Raw genomic sequence first — 19,515 nt, 5'->3', positions numbered from 1 at the left:
TAAATACTTTTAATGCACCCCTGTTTCCTTATTTTTAATTAAAGCTTAAAATACATAGGCTCATTTAAAAAATGTATATTTCTATCATTTTTACATTATTCAGCACTTAATTATTGAGTAGAATACATCTCTGTAGCAGAAATGTAAAACTAAAAACCTTTATGCTCAGTATTGTGCTTCTCATAGTGTAGGAGAGTGTTTTGGATAAGGAACATAACTTTATAAGTTAATGGCTAATAATAAATATAACATGAACATATAATACTGATAAATTATTGTGGCAGTTCAGAAAGTACTGCCCATGTAAATGACCTAATGTGTGGTGTGTGGCATGCACATGGACATTAGAAATTGAAATCTGTGCTAGTTTGAGGAAACTTCCAGAAACCAATGACTGTTTCTTTTGATGAACAAAATATGGGCAGTGGTGGTTTCAGTAAGTAATATGGCTGGAGGAAAAGAAGGAGGGGGCGGGGGAGGGAGAGGAGGAGAGAAAGGAAAAGGACAGAGAGAGGAGAGAGACCCAGGTAAGGAACCAAACCCAGAGCCCATACATGTCTATGCTCACCACTGAGTCACACCCCAAACCAAGCAAATCTTAATCAAGTGGCTTTTCTGAAATATTTTCTTGACTATAATGAGCCTCAAGTAGCAAGGGGGAAGAAGTACTATTTGCAGTTCTGTGGCAACCCTGTGATAGGAGTCTTCCACACTTCCATGCTTTCATGTGATTTTCACAATACCTCTGCGAGGCAGATGTTATCATCTGCACTTTGCAAACAGAAACTGAGTACTCAGACAGGTTGAGTGGCAAACTTAAGGATTTTTGTCTTTTGTTTGTTTCTTTTATAATACTGTGATTAGACCTGTGTGAGGTGAACATTTTGCCACTTAGCTACATTCACAGCTGTCTTTGAAACATTTTCTGTTATTCAGAGAATACTTCTCAAAATAATAATGAACATAAGCTAAACTTTCATGTGATTCAAATAGAATACCAGTGGCAGATGATTTGTCACTCTTAGAAATAGACTGAATTTAATCTCTACTTTGTAGATGTAAAGTGTAGCTTATAAATTACTTTGTATAATCATATAAGAAGATATATGAACAAATAAATCATAGATAAACAACTAATTACCACTTAAATGTCCATAAATAGAGGACAGAAAATAGATTGTAATTATCCTAGACTTTCGTTTTATTAAGAGGCAAAGACAGATTTAAATTGAGTTGGTCTTTTATAAAATACAACAGGATAGCAGTTAAACATGATGGCTTTCCTCCTCCTTGGCAAACCTGTATCCTACAAAGGTCTCCATTCCACATGCTTAGAAGGGGTCAGTGGTAGGGCCAGTGCCCTCGAGGTCCTCAACTCAATCTCCAACACCAGGAAACAGACAAATAAAACCTAATAAAATACCTTAAGGTTTAAGGCATTGAATTGACAAGCAAAGGGTTAAACATAGTACAATTCAAACACGTTCATTCAAGGGTAAAATAAATACTAAAGGAAAATATGGGAGTTTAGAAAAGGATTGATTTTGCAAAACCATGAAAAACCTTACTTAATCCACAAGAAGGTGAATTCTTAAATTCCAGAGTTTAAGATGAGTTGTACTTCTCACTAAGTGCTTATATTTATGTACTTTAATGTTATTTCCTTCATTTTCTTTTGCTTTGTAATTACTATTTTGCAGTTGGTAGGTGTTCATTTTGAAAAACATTTGTATAAAACAGAGGCCCTACAACATGACGATTGCTTTTATAATCCAGTCATCTCTGGTTGCATATAACCTGCCAAGCAAGTTGGTTTTCTTGTTAAATTCATTTGCTTGTAACTGATTGGATAAACAAATGATCTGATAGCCTTGTTTTGGCAGGGGCATGATAGCAGTAAGGAACCATCATTGATTTGGTATCAGGCAGAGACCCATAAACATCCTCATCTCAAGCAATTGAATGCTTGGCAAGCATTGATCCAAATTGTAGGTAGATATTTACTTCAGTGACACTAAAAAGTCAAGTTCTAAAAGTGACTTGAAGTAGATGTCCACTTGGAGAGACCTTAGAAGGAAGTCTACACAGGTAGTCCTTTCCCTGTCCTGTGTGGTTTGAAATCAGAATTACTTGAAAAGATGTGTGTGTATGTGTGTGTGTGCGTGCGTGTGTATTTTTGTTTTGTTTTGTGATCCTGAGAACCAGGACCTCAGACATGATGGGTAAGGATTCTATCACTGAGCTACATTTAACCCTCAGATCAAGATTTTAAAGCTACTGGCACAGTCTGATTATGATGGTTATGGATGCAGAAGTCTTTCCTAGGTCATTCACTCTGTTCTCACCCACCAAGTCCCCCAAATGGAATAAGGTTAGTGACCATGGTTCCAGTTCCTAGGCTTTAATTTGCCCCTTTACAGATTACTTTTACTAAGGACTTCCTCTCTTCTAATAATGGCTCAGCTTAAATTGTAATAACTTTAAATTTTGCTATTTCACTATTTAATTATGTAATTAACTAGTGGGTAGTATGTGCCCATGAGTACTGGTGCCTGCAAAGGTCAGATGTGGCTGGAACTGTAATTACAGGCAGTGTGAGCCACCAGTGAGACGCCAAGAACCAACCTCGGGTCTTCTAGAAGAGTGGTGTGTTCTCTTAACCCCTGAGCCATCTCTCCAGCCCTGTAACTGAACGTCATATGAAAACACAAATGTATGTCCCATTACAGTAAGGACGATTTGCCTGTATTTTGTATCTTTGTGTTCTAGTAAATAATTTTCATTATATTTTATAAAAAGATTTGTGACAAATTGAAAATAGTAAAAATATTTGTTCTTTGACACGGGTACTCTGAAAGTACTGCATTGTATCTACATAGTGCATTCACACAATCCAGTGCTGCACTGCATTTAAAATGCTTTTTATTACATTTATTTATTTATGTATTTATCTATATATTTATTTTATTTAGGGTTTTCAAGATAGGGTTTCTCTATGTAGCCTTGTTTGTCTTAGAACTTGCTCTGTAGACCAGGCTATCCTGAAACTCACCTGCCTCTGCCTCCCAAGCGCTCTCATCTAAAGGCGTGCGCCACCACACCCATCCGGCTGCTGCTGCTCCTTCCCCTCCTCCTCCTCCTCCCTTCTTCTTCCTTTTGGTTTTATTTGTTTGTTTATGTGTGTATGTACGTATGTATGTATGTGTTGGTAGCAGGGTAATTTGCAGGAGTTAGCTCTCTCCTTTCACCATGTTGGTCCTGGGAATGAAGTCAAGATCGTTAAACTTGGCAGAGGCCTTAATACATAGTGAACCATTTTGCTGGCCCTCAGCGTGTTTTTAAAATTAGTAATGCCCCTGTGATCTCCTGGATACATTGCTGTTTTATTTTTTAGTAAATAAAACTTCTGTAGTGTGTCTGAATTTATTTAAGGGGCAGTTTTAAATATATTGAAAAATACATACATGCTTATAAAGCATACAACAGAAGTGTAAGCATATGTATGTAAATCATCTGTGAATAAGGAAATGTGACATTCTGCATACAAGGGTGTATCAATTTGGCTTTATAATTGTGTAAATATTTTATGTGATTATAAAATGATATTAATTGTTAAATGTGATACCAAATATTTATTTTTTGATACCAAATATTTATAGTAAAATAAACTTGGTATAACCACAAAGACACAAACTATGCCACATGTCTTTAAGTCAGAAAGGTAATTTAATATTCTTAGTGAAATAAATATTCCTGTTACATAGAACTTAAAAAAACTCTAATCCCTTTTGAATATTGCATAACTATTTTAGGACTACTATGCTTGAACTGAGGGGTGAAGGAGACTAGTAACTATGTTGTTTTCACTGATTTCTAGTGTGGACAAAAAAAAAAATACAGGTATAAAATCAACAAAATTAGATTAAAATCCTATAAAGCTTGCTTTGAATTAATCTATTGGTATAAGCTTGTGGTATAGTTTATCTTTAAATGTATACATATATAAATACTATATAAATATCTAACAGCTTATTAGTCATTTTTCCCTTATAGTAAGAGGTCTTCAAAGGGCTTATTTTGTTTTGTAATTTTGAAGTTTCCAGCCCAGATCAGACAGATGTGTTGCTCTGGGTCTCTGATGGTCCTTGTGGGCCAGGCACAGTGGAGCGAGCTGTCACCTAATAGCCATGACGCAAGAAGAATAATGCTAGATGACCCAGGGTCTCCAGCTGCCCTGGTAGGTGTCCCTAATGACTTAGAGCCTCCCTGTAGCTTTCAGCTCGGTAAAGGTCTCACTGCCCCCCAGTGTGTCACCCCATTGCCAAACCTTTACTGTACAGTCCTCTTGGACAACAGGAAGCCAGCCCATAGCACCAGCTTAGCTCACTGAGGATGACTAGAAACAACCCCTGACCCAGATTCAAACGCTGTGGTCTCTAGCATTGCCAACCACCAGGAACCAGAACTCTTAAAGAAATGGATAGTTTCAGATTTGCAGCAGGCTTAGAACAACTCAGAATAGCTTTCCTCTTTAAAATTAAAGAGTAAAGGCGCAGAAAAAATAGATTTAAGAGCCAACCTAAGTAGCCTCCAGTGGTGATTTGAGCAGCAGGAGGGAGATATCCCTAGTTTGTTGAGCATCAAATGTGTGTGTCAATTCATATGTTTAGAACAATACCGTAAAGCAACAAAAATGTATTACTTTGAGTGATCGCAGGATCTACTTGGATATACAAGATAATAAGCAGAGGGAAGGAACTTCCTAGCTAAGTTTACTGTTTTACTATGCTTATGTATATGCCCAGAAAGAGGACAAGGATTAGAAGAGTGTACCTAGTAAAGGTGGGCTTTAGCGCTTCTTAAAAGAATTACATAATGTTCTGTTATCTTGTTGACTTTGTTTCTTCAATATTTATATGTTTGAGTTTTTAAAATTTGTGAGTTGTTTTAATTTTAACCTTTAAAATACAGCTTTATGTAGTTCAAAGTTATACTAACATATAGATTATTTTTTTTCTTTAGACCTTCAAACAAGCTTGAAATATGGGAGGACCTAAAGATAATAAGTAAGCCCAAATATTCTGTATGACAGCACATCCTTGAGCTCTATGTAACAGGAACTTTTTGTATCATAGTATGTACATGTCTCTTCTTTTCCTACCTCATTGAATAGTCAGGTTTAAACCTAAATATTCATAAAGCAAGGAGGTCAGTATCTTTCTGGAGAACACTTTGTTTGCAATGGTGGTGATATCGTTGTTTTAAGATATGGTATAAAAACTGTATGTGCTTATGATAGGTATTATATTTTCAATGTATTTTAAAGGATTTTTTTATTTAACCCAAATAGCAACTTTAATTTCATATTTTACACAAAATTTCATTAGTAATAAAAATTTTAATCAAAGAACATCCCTAGGCCTTTTATATACTTCTCAAACCTTTATACCAGCAAGCTTTCCCATTTCTTCATCCGTTTCAGCTGACGTATCTCCCAAGTGATGCCTGAGTCTTCCCTGTTGGAAGACAGCTTAAACTTTCTGAGTGTCCCACATTTGCTTCCAGCTGTTGCCCTTTCTCACATGCCCTGTGAACAGCTATTTCAAAATTCTCTTTCTTCATTTCTTTGCGCCTACTCGCTCTTTGATACTACACCCTAGTTTCTGCTCTTGTCTCTACCCAAGCAATCCTCATAGGCACCAGAAGTAGTCTCTGAGCTTCTGAATCCACTGGACATTTTCAACTGGCCACAGCGTTTGACACCTTCTCTGCGCTGAACACCGTGGTGGGCTGCTGAGAGGCGACTCTCCCATTTCCCTGTCCTCTCTACCTCATCCAAGTCTCTACTGGCCTTCACTCTTACCTGTCACTGAAAGCAGTTCTTCCGTGCTCCACCCTTCTAAGCTCTAAGCTAGCTCTCTGGACTTCTGAGTTCTAAAGATGCAACTTCCTCAGGTCTTGCTTTGCCTTGTCCCATCCACACACCCGTGCTGGAGAGAGATCCAGGGCCTCATGAAGACTAGGCAGGCACATGCCAACAGAGTTACATGCCCAGATTGCTTTCCCTTCCCAGCTTCTAACTAGAATTTCTTTGCCCAATACATATTTATAAGTCGTACTTCAGCTGAGAAATCCTACCTAGTCAAGCATGACACTAGCCTGCTTTCCCAACACTGAGACCTACTGTGGCTACAGAGTGAGACCCTGTTTAAAAACAAAAACTGGGGAGGAAGAGAAGGGGACATAACTTATCAAATGTATATTATAAAGAGATACATTAAGTATAAAATATCTTAAATTGGTATATTTTTGTGCTTGATCCATTTATTGTTATATTTGCTAAAGTTAACTTATTAAAAAATAGTCAAAAGAATAGGTCGTGATTTTATACATTTATTGATGTTTTAGTCACAATGCCAAAGGGTTTCTCTTCTCTCTGAAGGTTTCACAAGAAGTATTGTAGCTGTATATAGCACGTGTATGCTGGTGGTTCTTTTGCGAGTCCAGTTAAACATAATTGGTGGATATATTTACCTGGATAATGCAACAGTTGGCAAAAATGGCACTGTAAGTTTAACAGACTTGAGCGTATATGAGTCTTTGTCTTTTAAGAAGTTCAACTTTTAACTAAATATTACTTATTCTGAGTACTTTGAACTATTAATCAGCTCTGAGAAACAGACTTTAAAGAATGTTTTCCTTTAAAAGCTTTAACTTTTGTTTAAAAGCTCCTTTAACTCTATTTCTATTCTACACAGACCATTCTTGCTCCTCCAGACGTACAGCAGCAGTATTTATCAAGTATTCAACACCTCCTTGGAGATGGTAAGATTCCAATCTGCAAGAAGCATGTCTTTATTATTGAGGAAGGTTTTAAGTGAACAGGGCTCTGTTTTCCTTTTAATTTTGCTTTCCTTTGATAGGCCTGACAGAGTTGGTCACTGTCATTAAACAAGCTGTCCAAAGGATCTTAGGAAGGTATGCCATGTTCCTCTGACTTTTCTGACTTCCTGGTTCTAGTGACAGAATAAAAGTTAGAGCTGCTCATGGTGGCACAGTTCTGTCATCCCAGGTACTGAGGCTGAGGCAGGAGGATCCCAAGTTCAAGGCTTACAAAAAAAGGCCCGCTTAAGCAAGTTAGTGGACTCTGTCTACAAATTTAAAAATAGAGAAAAAGTTGGTGTAGAGCGGGCACGCGTAGAGCATTTATTTGCTCTGTATGCTTGAGGTCTCTCACTCCTCAGTACTGCAGAGCAAAGCAGGGAATGAAAGGACTGTCCTAGGAAACTGGGTAATCTGATGGAGACACCAACCCTGCATATGTGTTATAATCTACTGTGTCATTGTTAGCCTTTTCACACTAGGGAATATTTTTCATATTTTATTGTTTATTGACTGATTTCCAAACAAATTAGAAATATAAAAAATACTTCTTTAAAAATCTGCCTGCCTGTCCCTTATACTAATAAGATCTGTAATTATGACAGGGCTTTCCTTGTGAAATGTGTGTGAAGGCTTACTGTGGCTCTGTAGTAATGGCCTTATCTGGTGGCTGGCTTCCCAGGGCATTCCAGTCCAGCAGCATAAGGTTAGGCTAAGTAGTGCAGGCTGTCGGATGCCAGCGTCCTGGGAAAGGACTGTTATGAGGAATGTCCTTTCATTTCAGTTTATCTGACACACTCTCCTCTATTTCCAGTGTTTCTCTTAAACATTCCTTGTCCCTTTTGGACTTGGAGCAAAAACTAAAAGAAATCAGAATTCTTGTTGAGCAGCATCGGTCTTCTTGGAATGATAAAGATGTGTGCAAGTCTTCACTGTGCCAGTACATGATGCCAGATGAGGAGACACCATTGGCAGCTCAGGTACTTAATTCATAACCCTTTTTAAATGTCTCACTTATATTCCATATTTCTTAAACTTGTTACTCTCTCTTGAAATATGGATTTCTGAGTCTTATACTTCAAGAATTTAAATAAAGCCTTAAACATTAGAAAAGCTATAATATAATTTATTGTAGCACATAATCTTGGATATTTAGCAGATTTTTATTGAGTCATTGTTAGGTTTCAAGCTCTTTGATATATGCTGTGAATAAAAAGTATATAAGTTCATTGCATTTTGGGAACATAAGAGACAAGTTCAGTTAGAATAGCTAACAATGTTTATATGAGATCAAACAGAACCTAGAGGAAAATCATATTAGCGACAAGATCATGAAGAGTTTTGTGCAGCTAGATAAAAAAATTTTCACTTCAGTTTACAGAAATAAATTTTAATGAAACTAGGAATACATTCAAATTTACTTAAATTCATGGCCTCTTTTTCTTTAATTGTTGTTACATATATATTTAATAAAATGTCTCAGTAGCTGAAGAAGTGTGTGCTGGTCTGTGCTGTGTGTAGTATAAGTGTGTGGTGCGACCATGTAAGTGTAGAGGTGGTATACAGACATGTGTAGAGCAGAACAGGTGTGTCTTCCTCTGTTGCTCTGAACTGGACTGCACTGAGTTAGGCTTTCATGGAACCTGGGACCCGGCATTCTGGCTAGGCCTGCTGGCCAGCGGTTCTGAGATACACTTGCCTCTGTCCTCAGTGTCCCAGTTAGAAACATGGGGAGCCTTACCTGGATTTTCACAGGAGCACTGGGAATTCGCACCCAGGTCTACAGGCTTGTGGTGCAAGGACACTGATCTACTGAGCCAGCACTCTTGTCCCCTGTTAGTCTTAACATCTGCTTATCTTTCTTTATGGATGCTGAAACATCCAAAACAGACCAAATAAAGAAAGCCTTACAAAGTATTCTTAATTCATGTTTTAAATGCTGCCTACATGTTTGCATAAACCTTTATATGCACGTATTTTTTTATTTGGCAGGTTTTACTTTTTGGTTGACAAAGCAGAGATATTCAAGTTTGCCAAATGCTTGAGTCTTTAATGTGATTACTTCATTCATGACTTTGTAATATTTGCACTTCTGAAGTGTAGATTTTTTTATTTTACAGGCCTATGGGCTTTCTCCCAGAGATATTACCACTATTAAACTTCTCAATGAGACAAGAGACATGCTGGAAAGGTATGTACAGTGCATATAAATGTTGCCTATAATTTCAATGTATTTTCTAGTATTTCCTGAGCAGATATTTAATATATTATCTGAAAATTAAAATTTTGATCTCTTCCCCTCCTTTAGGTAGGATTTCCTATCTAAAGTAGAAGGAAACAGTTGGGTACTTCAAGTATATCTCCATTCCTTGTTGGCTTCTCCTATCCATGTTCCCTGTTTCTTGGTACTCTCTACCTTATCACCCCTCTCCCAACCAATAGTCTTACTCGTTTCTCTAGACAGCTTCTCTTCTTCTTTCATGTCACATATCTATACACTATTTTATGTGTGTACATAAAATGTAGGACCTACAAATGAAAAAAGTAATGTATTTTTCTTCCTAAGACTGGCTTCATTTATTTAATATGATTAGTGCTAGTTTTATCCATCTTCCTCCAAACATCACTCCTTTGTCTATACACCACATTGTCTGTACTATTCCTCCATCCCTCTGTTGATGTACACCTAGGCTTGGTTGCATGACTGAGCCATTGTAAATAGTGCTGCAGTAAACATGAGTGTGCAGGTGCCTGTGTGGCATGCTGCCTGGGACTCTTTTGGATAAACACTCAGGAGTGGCATAGCCACATCACACAATGGGTCTACTTTTAGTCTTTGAGGACCCTCCATGCTGGTTTCTATACTGGCTAGATTTGTTTGTGTTCTTGCCAGCTGACATTTTAAAAAAACATATTGTATAAAATGTATATTAATATGAAACAAATCTAATGAAAAACCAAAATAAAAAAAAAATAGTCTCATGACATTAGGCTAAACAATACAACTGATTTTTTATGCTTAATTTTGAAAAACTGAAAGTTTTCATGTATAAAAACTAGATTGTGACTAGAAATGTTAATGATTCTCAAAAGCAACCACATAGTTATGGAGGGGGTTGTTTATTTGTTTTGCTCACTAGGAATCTAAAAAGTATTATACTTCTTTTTTTATCTAGTCCAGATTTTAGCACAGTTTTGAATACCTGTCTAAACAGAGGCTTCAGTCGGCTTCTAGACAACATGGCTGAATTCTTTCGACCCACTGAGCAGGACCTACAACATGGTAACTCCATAAACAGGTAACTTAGATTATAAAACATTATAATGTGGACATATGCTCTTAAAATGTGATACTTTGGATATGTTTATATTGTACCAGATAAAAAGATGTCTTAGGGCCGGGCCTGGTGGCGCAGGCCTTTAATCCCAGCACTCGGGAGGCAGAGGCAGGCGGATTTCTGAGTTCGAGGCCAGCCTGGTCTACCAAGTGAGTTCCAGGACAGCCAGAGCTATACAGAGAAACCCTGTCTCGAAAAACCAAAAAAAAAAAAAAAAAAAGATGTCTTAGGGAGCTAGAGAGGTGGCTCAGAGGTTGAGAACACTAGCTGTTCTTCCAGAGGACCCAAGTTTAGTTCCCAGCACCCACATGGCAGCTCACAACTGTCTGCAACTCCTGTTCCAGGGGATACGACACCCTCACACAGACAGACATGTATGCAGGCAAAACACAAACATATATAAAATAAAAATGAATAACTTTTTTATAAAAAAGCAAATCTTAGGTGATAAACTGCACCCTGAGTTTCAGCAAATTAAACTCTTCTAACCCAATGACGTCTTTATTGACCAAAGCTACTTCTGAATTTAATAATCAAATTTGCATTTTCTCCTCATACCTTTGCTACTACATGAAGTGTTTGCATTCTGAAACTACCATTTTATTAAGTCAAAATCCATTTTTCTTTAATTTCTTAGAATAAAAAGCTGAAAAGGTAGTCATTATTGACCTGAGGTCTGACCATAGCAATAACCACTCTTGTAGATTCTTGTTCAATGAATTATTTTCTTATAGTTATATTTCATTTATATTCCAATAATTATTTTCAGAAGGGCTTAAATATATTCATTTTATATCATTATAGAATTGGGAATACCTAGTTGGTTCAACTATTAGTAATGTTTGTCAGTTCTTTTACCACATAATGGGCCTTTGTGGTTGGAAGTTATCTTTAGGGGGTATCTAATGTAATCCTTAGCCTAGGCCTAGCAAGGTATATTTTTGCCTGGTTCTTGGGACCCTTCTTTATTATGCGGGAAAGGGTAATTTGCCCTTAATGGTGAATGTTTGGAGTGCTCAGAGTAGTAAGGTTTACTCTTAAAACAATTTATATCTACCCTTAAAAAATAGATTTCAGCTGAAGACTAATCTTATATACTCTCTGTAGCAAAGATACTCCAATTAATGAATTTCCAGTAAAACCTGTACTTATCAAAGTACCAGTTATTCCACCAGGTGAGGTAAAAAATTGCAATAGTTGGGTCCAGAATTGAAATAGTTCTAGGCCAGCCAGGGCAACATAGAAAGAACCTGCTTTAAAAAATAATTTTTATAATTGTATTTATTTGTGTGTACATGCACATATGTCTGTGCATCTGCATGGGGGGAGGCATCTTTCTGATAAGGTGGGTATTGGGAACCAAACTTGGGTTGTTAGGGCTTTTCTTGCTGAGCTATCTCACTAGCCTTTGGTTCATTTTCTTAAATAGCTGTGATGTCTACAACCTCCATACCATGTTGTATAACAGCGATGAAATACATGAGGGGAAGTGTTAATAAAAGTGCTAAAGGATGAAATATATTACTGTTAGATTCACTGTAATAGTTTCCTTAACACTTAGTCCTTCTTTCATTTTTAATATTATTCCTAGTTAGTAATAATGTTGAAGTATAACTAAAATTCTATATTCTGCATGTAGAATGTAGATATGAAATAGGAAACCATAGATGGGAAGCAGGTAGTGTGTGCTAAGAGAAGTAAAAGAACACAAGGCTACTAAGGGGAAACTCAAAATATAACTGAAACATGAAGCTCCAGTTGAGTGTAGCAAGTGCTGGTCGTGCAGGAGGGGAGATGATGCTGTAGGCATTCAGCAGGTCAAAAGCTGATGTAGCTGGAGTGCGATTCAGTGTATGAGATCAAGTATTTGTTTATGTTACAACCACTGCCATTCTTTTCGTTTTTAAACATTTGTTTTATTTTAAAAATTAATTTTTTAAAATTACATTTGCACAGGTGTTACTATATATGCCCTACATACGCTATTGCCTGAGGAGGGCAGAAGAGAGCGTTAGAACCCCAAGAACTGGAGGTCGACATGGCTGTGAGCTGCCTGATATGGCGCTGGGAATTGTACCCTAGTCCTCTGCAGGCCAGTCAGTGCTTTTAACCTCTGAGCCATCTCCCACCTCCCACCTTAGAGCATAAAGGAACCTTAAGATTTTTCAAGTGATGAGAGTAAAAAAAAAAAGCTATTTTAGGTCCAAAGGCAAGGAAGGCTGAATGGACAATAACCTGACTGACATCAGAATATAGAATTTTAGTTATACTTCAACATTATTACTAACTAGGAATAATATTAAAAATGAAAGAAGGACTAAGTGTTAAGGAAACTATTACAGTGAATCTAACAGTAATATATTAATAAAGCAATGCCTGCAGGATGGCTCTGTAGGTAAAGGCGCCTGCTGCCAAGCCTGCTGCCCCAAGTTCAATTCTTGTAACCTGCAAGGTGTGAAGAAGGAATTGACTCCACCAGTTTGTACTATTACCTTCCCTTGTACACACACACACACACACACACACACACACACACGTACATATGCACAGTAAATAAGTAATAAAAATGTTGGCAGGACAAAAATACTGTTGAAAAGGCATAGAAGTTAAGAAATTTATTGCATCTTACTGTAAATAAAAATTGATATAATAAAAATTGAAATCAAAAGCAAATATGCTTATTGGTGAAACAGGCTGGTTTTTATTCAGTTCAGAAACAGAATTAAGATTGTCTATATTGGGATGTTTAGATTTTACTTTTGCTTATTCTGATGAATGTAAAAAAGACTAGGAAATGACCAGTTTTGAAGACCAAAATTTAGGAGCACCATTGAATTTTCTTATATTTATTTTTAAGACAGATGAGTAATAAGGTGATAAATGACTCATAATTTTCTGTTAAGTATATTTTTTCAAAATGTAAGATCATTTTTAACTGGAAAAATAATTGTTTGACAGCCACAGAACTTTATATATAGAAACCCAGGAAAATAAACAGGTTAAATTTCTTCTCCTAACATCAATCTATAGATATGATCAAAATACTGCTGAAACCCCACAGGAGACTGGAAGGCAGTCCTGTTGGTATAATGTTGTCATGTGATAGTAAAGTTAACCTGGTCAGGTAACGACTGACAGTTCACAGGAATAAAGACTTAGGATGTGTTTGCCTGTCCTGTGGACCTAGGACAAGAGTGTGGGGCGTGGGAGAGGCACTAAGGCAGGACTTCTCACATAGTAGGGGAGCCAGAGGCGGCTGACATGACCCAGAACTCTGTTTACACAGATAACTCAAATAAATACTGAAAAGACTTGGGCAAGAACTTGAGTGCTGGCTCTAGGAAGCTGGTGACAGTGTGATAACTCATATGGACTACCACCTAATCATTGAAAACAACAGACAGAGACGTAGAAAGCATTAAAGGATCTTATGACAAAAATAAGATAGAGCTTTAAGTTGAAAAAGAATAAAAAAAATAAAAAAATATAAAAATTGCCAGAAGAAAATATACACAAAATCAACTATAGCTGTTATTTTTAGATGGGGAAGTTATATTTTGGTTTTCTATTAATATACTTTTATAAGCATTCTTCAATGATATGTATATACTTTTATAATTAACATGTTAAATGCCTGTGTATAATTTCAGAAAGTAACTGCTGTGGTAATTTGTTTTCAGTCTGTCCAGTGTCAGCCTGCCTTTAGCTAAGATAATTCCCATAGTGAACGGGCAGATCCATTCAGTGTGCAGTGAGACGCCTAGTCATTTTGTGCAGGTAAGTGAGAAGCTTGGGTGTACTGAAAACACGCTCTGTTCATGGTTGTTTCCAAAACGACAGTACACTCCCTGCTGTATAGAGCTTGTAACCATATTCCGAGTGGTAGCTTGCCCACAAGAGTAGCTGTGCTTGACAGCAAATTCATAGTAATACCTTTCGCCTGCTGTCCAACTCTAGTTAGACTGCGCTCCAGTGAGGATGTCCTGGGGATTGGCTACATTTTGGAGCATCATACTTTGCATTAACAATGCAGTTCTTCATAGTTTGAAAAAAATTAAAAATATGTGGTAAACAAGATGTTTTCATAACTAATAAAGTAGCTGCTAATAGTGCCCCAACAGTCTGCTTAATCGTACAGAATGGAAAGATTTCACTAAACTGTTAGAGCTCCATTGCTTCTCTCCTTTGGAATTCATTCTGGAAAGCATCTTATTAAAAGGATAACTTTGAATCTGTGTAGTTTTTTCAGTCATTGTTAACTTGAGAAGTGTATTGTAAGTTTAAAAGGGTTTACAGTATGGCTCAGTCGCAAACTGCTGTAGTGACTTGCTCTGTGAAGGGTCCAAAGCCTCTATGTCCACATGAGGGCTCCCGGGTGTCGTTGTCTGCAACGATGTAATAAATGTGCAGTCTAGAGAGACTTTGTCCTCCTGGGGCAGTGCAGAGCAATGATAAGGACTCCTGCCCTTGTGAGTCATTAGCCTGTCCTTTAGACCCAGGTGGCTCTGCCCTGTGCTCCCTGGTCATACCTCCCAAACCTAAGCACTGCCCATTCACACTGCAGAAGAACCGGGAATGAAGGCTGATGGCATGTCACTGAACTGTCAGCCTTACAGTTTTTCTGTTTCTGCCAACCTCTCTGGTGTGACCCAGAAACATCCATTTTAACAAATTCATGAGAATACAACACCATATATAGCAGCCACAGCTTGAAGGCTTAAGTAATTTCATACATTGTATTTTAATTCAAACCCATATAACTGATAATCAAAACAAAATGGTAAGTTTTATTGTCTGCATTTGTAGTCGTGATTTTAAATAAGGACCCGTGGGCTTTACGAAACAGCAAATGGATCCGTGGTAGTGAAGGCTGGAATGGCTTTCATGTTCATCTTTGGATATTTATTCCAACTGCTCAAGAAACATGCTTTCGGTTGGTGCTTCATTAGGTTACAGACATAACCTCAGAAGTCTAAGAAAATGAGGGGAAAGTTTATTTGATACCTATGGAAATAGAAAACTCAAACCCACACAGGGTCAACTGAAAGATAATAAGTAAAGATAAAATCATAGTAGCGTTCCTGAATTTAGGGACATAACTATCTTGATGTTCATGTTTTTGTTTTCCCCATGTAGCATCAGACTGTGTTTTTTGAATTGAGAAAACTACAGAGACAATGAAAAAAAAGAACAGGAAAATTGCTCATGTGGGGGCCAAGTCCAGTAACTCGACTCCAGTGTAAATGGTGGCAGAGCACTTGCAGCAGATTGTTTTAATAGAGTACCAGGCTAGTAAGGTGTAGATGCAGACTGAATATCTAAACACAGGAATGTAGCAGGTGGCTCCATACCCACACAAGAACAATGAGTTAGGAGCCGGCAGCTTGATTTAGTAAATAAAGGTGCGCAGGGGCTTGCCCGCATTCCATTCAATGGTAAAGGTGGGCTTTGTTTGTTTACTTGTGTGAGTAGTTCAGGTGGAGGCAGCCGGACACTCCTCTGTGTCAGTGGGCCCTGCTTGTGGTTTGGGTTTTAGTTATGGAAAAACTCTAAGCTTAAGACATTTATGTATTTTTCATTTACACAATAAAATAATGTAAGCAACAGCTGGGTGTGACGATGCACATCAGTAGCCCTGGCACTCAGGCCGAGGCAGGAGTGTCAAGCCTCGGCCAGTGTGGGCTACACCAAGACCTGTGCCCAAACCAAGCAAACACAGCTCAGTACTGAGTACTGGCGTCAGTTTACGCTTGTCGGAGGGCTGTGGATCCTGAGGTGCTTGGTAGCTGTAGTGCAGAAGTGCAGAAGCAGCCTCAGGAGAACAAGCGTAACAGGAAGCAACCCCCTCCCCCCTTTTAAAAAGTTTTATTTAATCTTTTTTTACACTCTAGATTTTATCAGCTTCCCAGTCCACCCTCTGACTGTTCCACATCTCATACCTCCCCCACCCACTCCAGTCTCCATGAGGATGTCCCCACCCCCACCCCCCACCCCACCAGACCTCCCTTCTTCCTGGGGCCTCATGAGTTCACTTCCCATCATTTTAAGGGAAAACACTTTATAGTTCTCAAAATACATTTAAAAGAAAATTCTTTCTAAACTGACAAGATGTAACGGAAGTTCTGATAACCTCCACAACTGTCATAAGAATTTTAAAAAGAATTTGAAGACAGTTTCCCTTTTCCCATTTAATGCTGACGCAGTTTGAGGCCTATGGTCCTGCTTAAAGGAAACATGACATTTCAGTTAATTAAAACAAAAGGTGATTTCTTCCCACAGCTTCATATTCACCAGCAGGAGATTGAGAACCTTTGCTATAAAGTGTATGCATTTGATTTATGTATATGTGTTCATATAAAGTAGACATATACTACATATATAAGAATTATTTGCTATATTTTCTAGAAATAAGAAACTGGCAGTATTTCCTATAATTTAGTATAAGAAAAGCACCCCTTCCCTTAGTTTCTCCTTGCTCCTGAGTACACAAAGCTTCAAGACAGATGTATTGCACAGCATCTAACCTCTTACAAACTGTTGTGTCATCGTTGTTACCAGGATCTGCTGATGATGGAACAAGTGAAAGACTTTGCTGCTAACGTGTACGAAGCATTTAGTACCCCCCAACAGCTGGAGAAATGATTGTTTTCTTTCAAGAAAAACTACAGCGGATTCATCTGCATTAAAAAGTACCCTGAATAAATCACCTATACCTAGAGTGACAATTTGCAACCAAATGCCTAATAAAATCTGTTTTTGAGCAAAGTCTTCATTTCATAATGAAGTAGATTCATTTAGCACCTTACTGTATTTTTAATTCATCAGCAATCTACTTCATCAGGTGTATCTAACTGGTGCGCAAATTACATCAGGATCAATCATGATTTCTTACAGTCTGGATAGCTGATCCAAACCAAGTAGGTACTTCTATACGTACATGGAATGGAATGTGGTGTCCTTTCACACATAGAATGAGGGAAGATATGTCTTGAAAAGTAGATCTAGAAGTGGTGGACTCTGAAATTAGGATGTTTAACTATGAAGTTTCCTGGACTCTGAAGTAAGCAAGAGCAAGCCAGATTCTCTCCAGCCACCCTTACAAGGCACACGTGATTTGCTCGCACAAACTTGCCAGAGGGCTTATCGTCTAGGAATCAGTGCGTTTGAACCCCTATGATCAACTTTACTTTTCTTTGCTGTTGTTTCTTCAATATTTATTTGCAGCATTTTCTAAAGCTTTGTTAGCAACCCTCAGAAGGTTGCATATAGATTTTCAGGCTAATGTTATGTCGTTTACTAACAATTATTAATAATTACAGAGGTTTATTCATTTGTGTATAAATTTAATAACTTTGTATTGATTTTGAGTATAATAACTTGTTGCAATAAACTATTTTAATAAAACATAGTTTTGTTTAGTTAATGCTTTTTAGCCATTAATTTATTTGTAGTTGGTGCTTTCTTATAACTTTTTTTTTCAGAAAAACTAATTAATAATAAATTATCTCTTGTCTCTAGCTTACCTGTGGTTCTTCATTGAGAAGGGCATTAAAGCAGAAGTGACTGAATCACGTGTCAGCAATAGAGTATCTATATCTAGTAATAAATTGTTCTCATAACATAGTTTTATGTTCCTGCCACATTAAACATTATAGCTAAATGGGAGATGGTAGAAAATAAATTGTAAAGGTCTTTGTACAGCTTGGCTGAGGTCTGTAACAAGACAACTGCGTATAAAAAGAGAGGTCAGAAGAGACACACTTATTTTTAGCATTCGATAAGATTTACTGACACTGTCATTTCTAACTGAGTAAGAAAGAAATTGCCTTTTGGAACATTAGAAGATATATATATATGTATGTATGTATGTATGTATGTATGTATGTATGTATGTATATGGAATAGGCCATGCATCTCATCCAAAAATGCTCAGGATTTCAATCAGAGAAACTGAGATCATGCAGTTGTAGCCTTGTCAGAAGAAAATTGTCCAACCAAACATTATCACCTGGAGCCATCAGCACCTGCAGAGTCACAGGCATTGATGAGGTGGCAAGGTTTAAAAACATCGGAATAACCTATGCATTTAAAGTTAAGGATGCTGCATAGTACTGATTCGCTCCTAATAGTGCTAGAACCCTCTTGTCTGAAACAGTTTGGTTAGAAAGTGATTTAAAACAGGCTATCACAAAGCCTTAGACATTTTAACATCGAAATCTAAACATTCTTAATTAGTAAGTATTTCCCATAGGATCTAGGCCTCGTCTCCCTTTTCAGGGTGCATCTGTGTTCCCCATTAGTAATTACACATACAGGGAAGGCCCTGTAAGTCTACTTAGAGATGTTCTCTATTGCCTTTCTGGTAAAAATCACACACAGCATCCATGAGGTGGTTTTATACTTCCCGATCTTTTAGTACTGAGTTATTCACACTGACCCAACATGGTGGTATTTTGTTGTTGTTTTTTTAAGGCAACACTTTTATCATTCCACAGTACTCAACTGTCAGTATTCAACTTAGCTGTCAGGAAAACTGCCCCTCTCCAGTCATTAGCTTACACAATCAAGGTAATGAAATATTCCACTGGCAGAATCGATTTGTATTAGTCTCCTAGGGCTGCCATAGCAAATTACTGTTAACTGGACTGCTTGAAACACTAAAAATCTCTTTTAATTCTGCTGTGAAATCTAAAACCAAGGTGTCAGTAGGGCCCTCTGAAGGCTCTGGGGAAATCCTTTTGTTCTTTGCTTACCTTCAGATTCTAGGGGTTTCTGTTGTTGTTGTTGTTGTTGTTATTGTTTTTAGAAGTAGAGCCCTAATTACATGTCTGTGTCCTTTCTTCAGGTGTAAGTGTTCATCCCCCATCCAACATGAGCTCCTTTCAAAACGTAATCACATTAAGAAAGACTTCACTTTTAAGATCACATCTTGGAGGTTCAAGAGATGGACATAGACCATTGCAGCCACATAGCTGATCTTGGGTACACACACAACATGTAGGGATGGGACCGGAGGGTGTGCCGCTCACTGGGAACCGTTGCTTATCCTAGCCATCAGTCAGCAGGAAGCGAGCATTAGTTAATTAGTGCATTGTTTGAATGGACATTGTTGCTTCTACGCGTTTCCCCTTCCAGACACAATAAATAGACTTATTATAGGTGTGTAAACCTAAGAAGGGTGTTTATTTTGCTTGGAGATAAGGCAGGCAAATTCTTATCTAGTAGTGGTTTTTACTCCACAAAAGTAAAGTGATGTTTTTTCCTAATGCATAGATATTTCCTAATTTATAGGTAT

General features: G+C 37.6%; 1 protein-coding gene across 1 annotated transcript in view; it reads left to right on the top strand.

Moving 5' to 3' along the window:
* The window catches only part of Pex3 (peroxisomal biogenesis factor 3), a 28,450-nt gene extending 10,807 nt beyond the window's left edge, over nt 1–17,643 (top strand). Inside the window, exons 4-12 of the mRNA XM_021221164.2 lie at nt 5,023–5,066; nt 6,443–6,567; nt 6,759–6,825; nt 6,924–6,978; nt 7,697–7,862; nt 9,003–9,073; nt 10,059–10,181; nt 13,901–13,997; nt 16,779–17,643. Coding sequence (XP_021076823.1) covers nt 5,023–5,066; nt 6,443–6,567; nt 6,759–6,825; nt 6,924–6,978; nt 7,697–7,862; nt 9,003–9,073; nt 10,059–10,181; nt 13,901–13,997; nt 16,779–16,862 — 832 coding nt within the window. The 3' untranslated portion in view covers nt 16,863–17,643. The remainder of the gene's footprint in view (nt 1–5,022; nt 5,067–6,442; nt 6,568–6,758; nt 6,826–6,923; nt 6,979–7,696; nt 7,863–9,002; nt 9,074–10,058; nt 10,182–13,900; nt 13,998–16,778) is intronic.
* Nucleotides 17,644–19,515: the final 1,872 nt, after the last annotated feature.

Source organism: Mus pahari, chromosome 21 (genome assembly GCF_900095145.1).
Source record: "Mus pahari chromosome 21, PAHARI_EIJ_v1.1, whole genome shotgun sequence".
NCBI lineage: Eukaryota > Metazoa > Chordata > Mammalia > Rodentia > Muridae > Mus > Mus pahari.
This window is presented reverse-complemented; position numbering and strand designations above follow the sequence as displayed.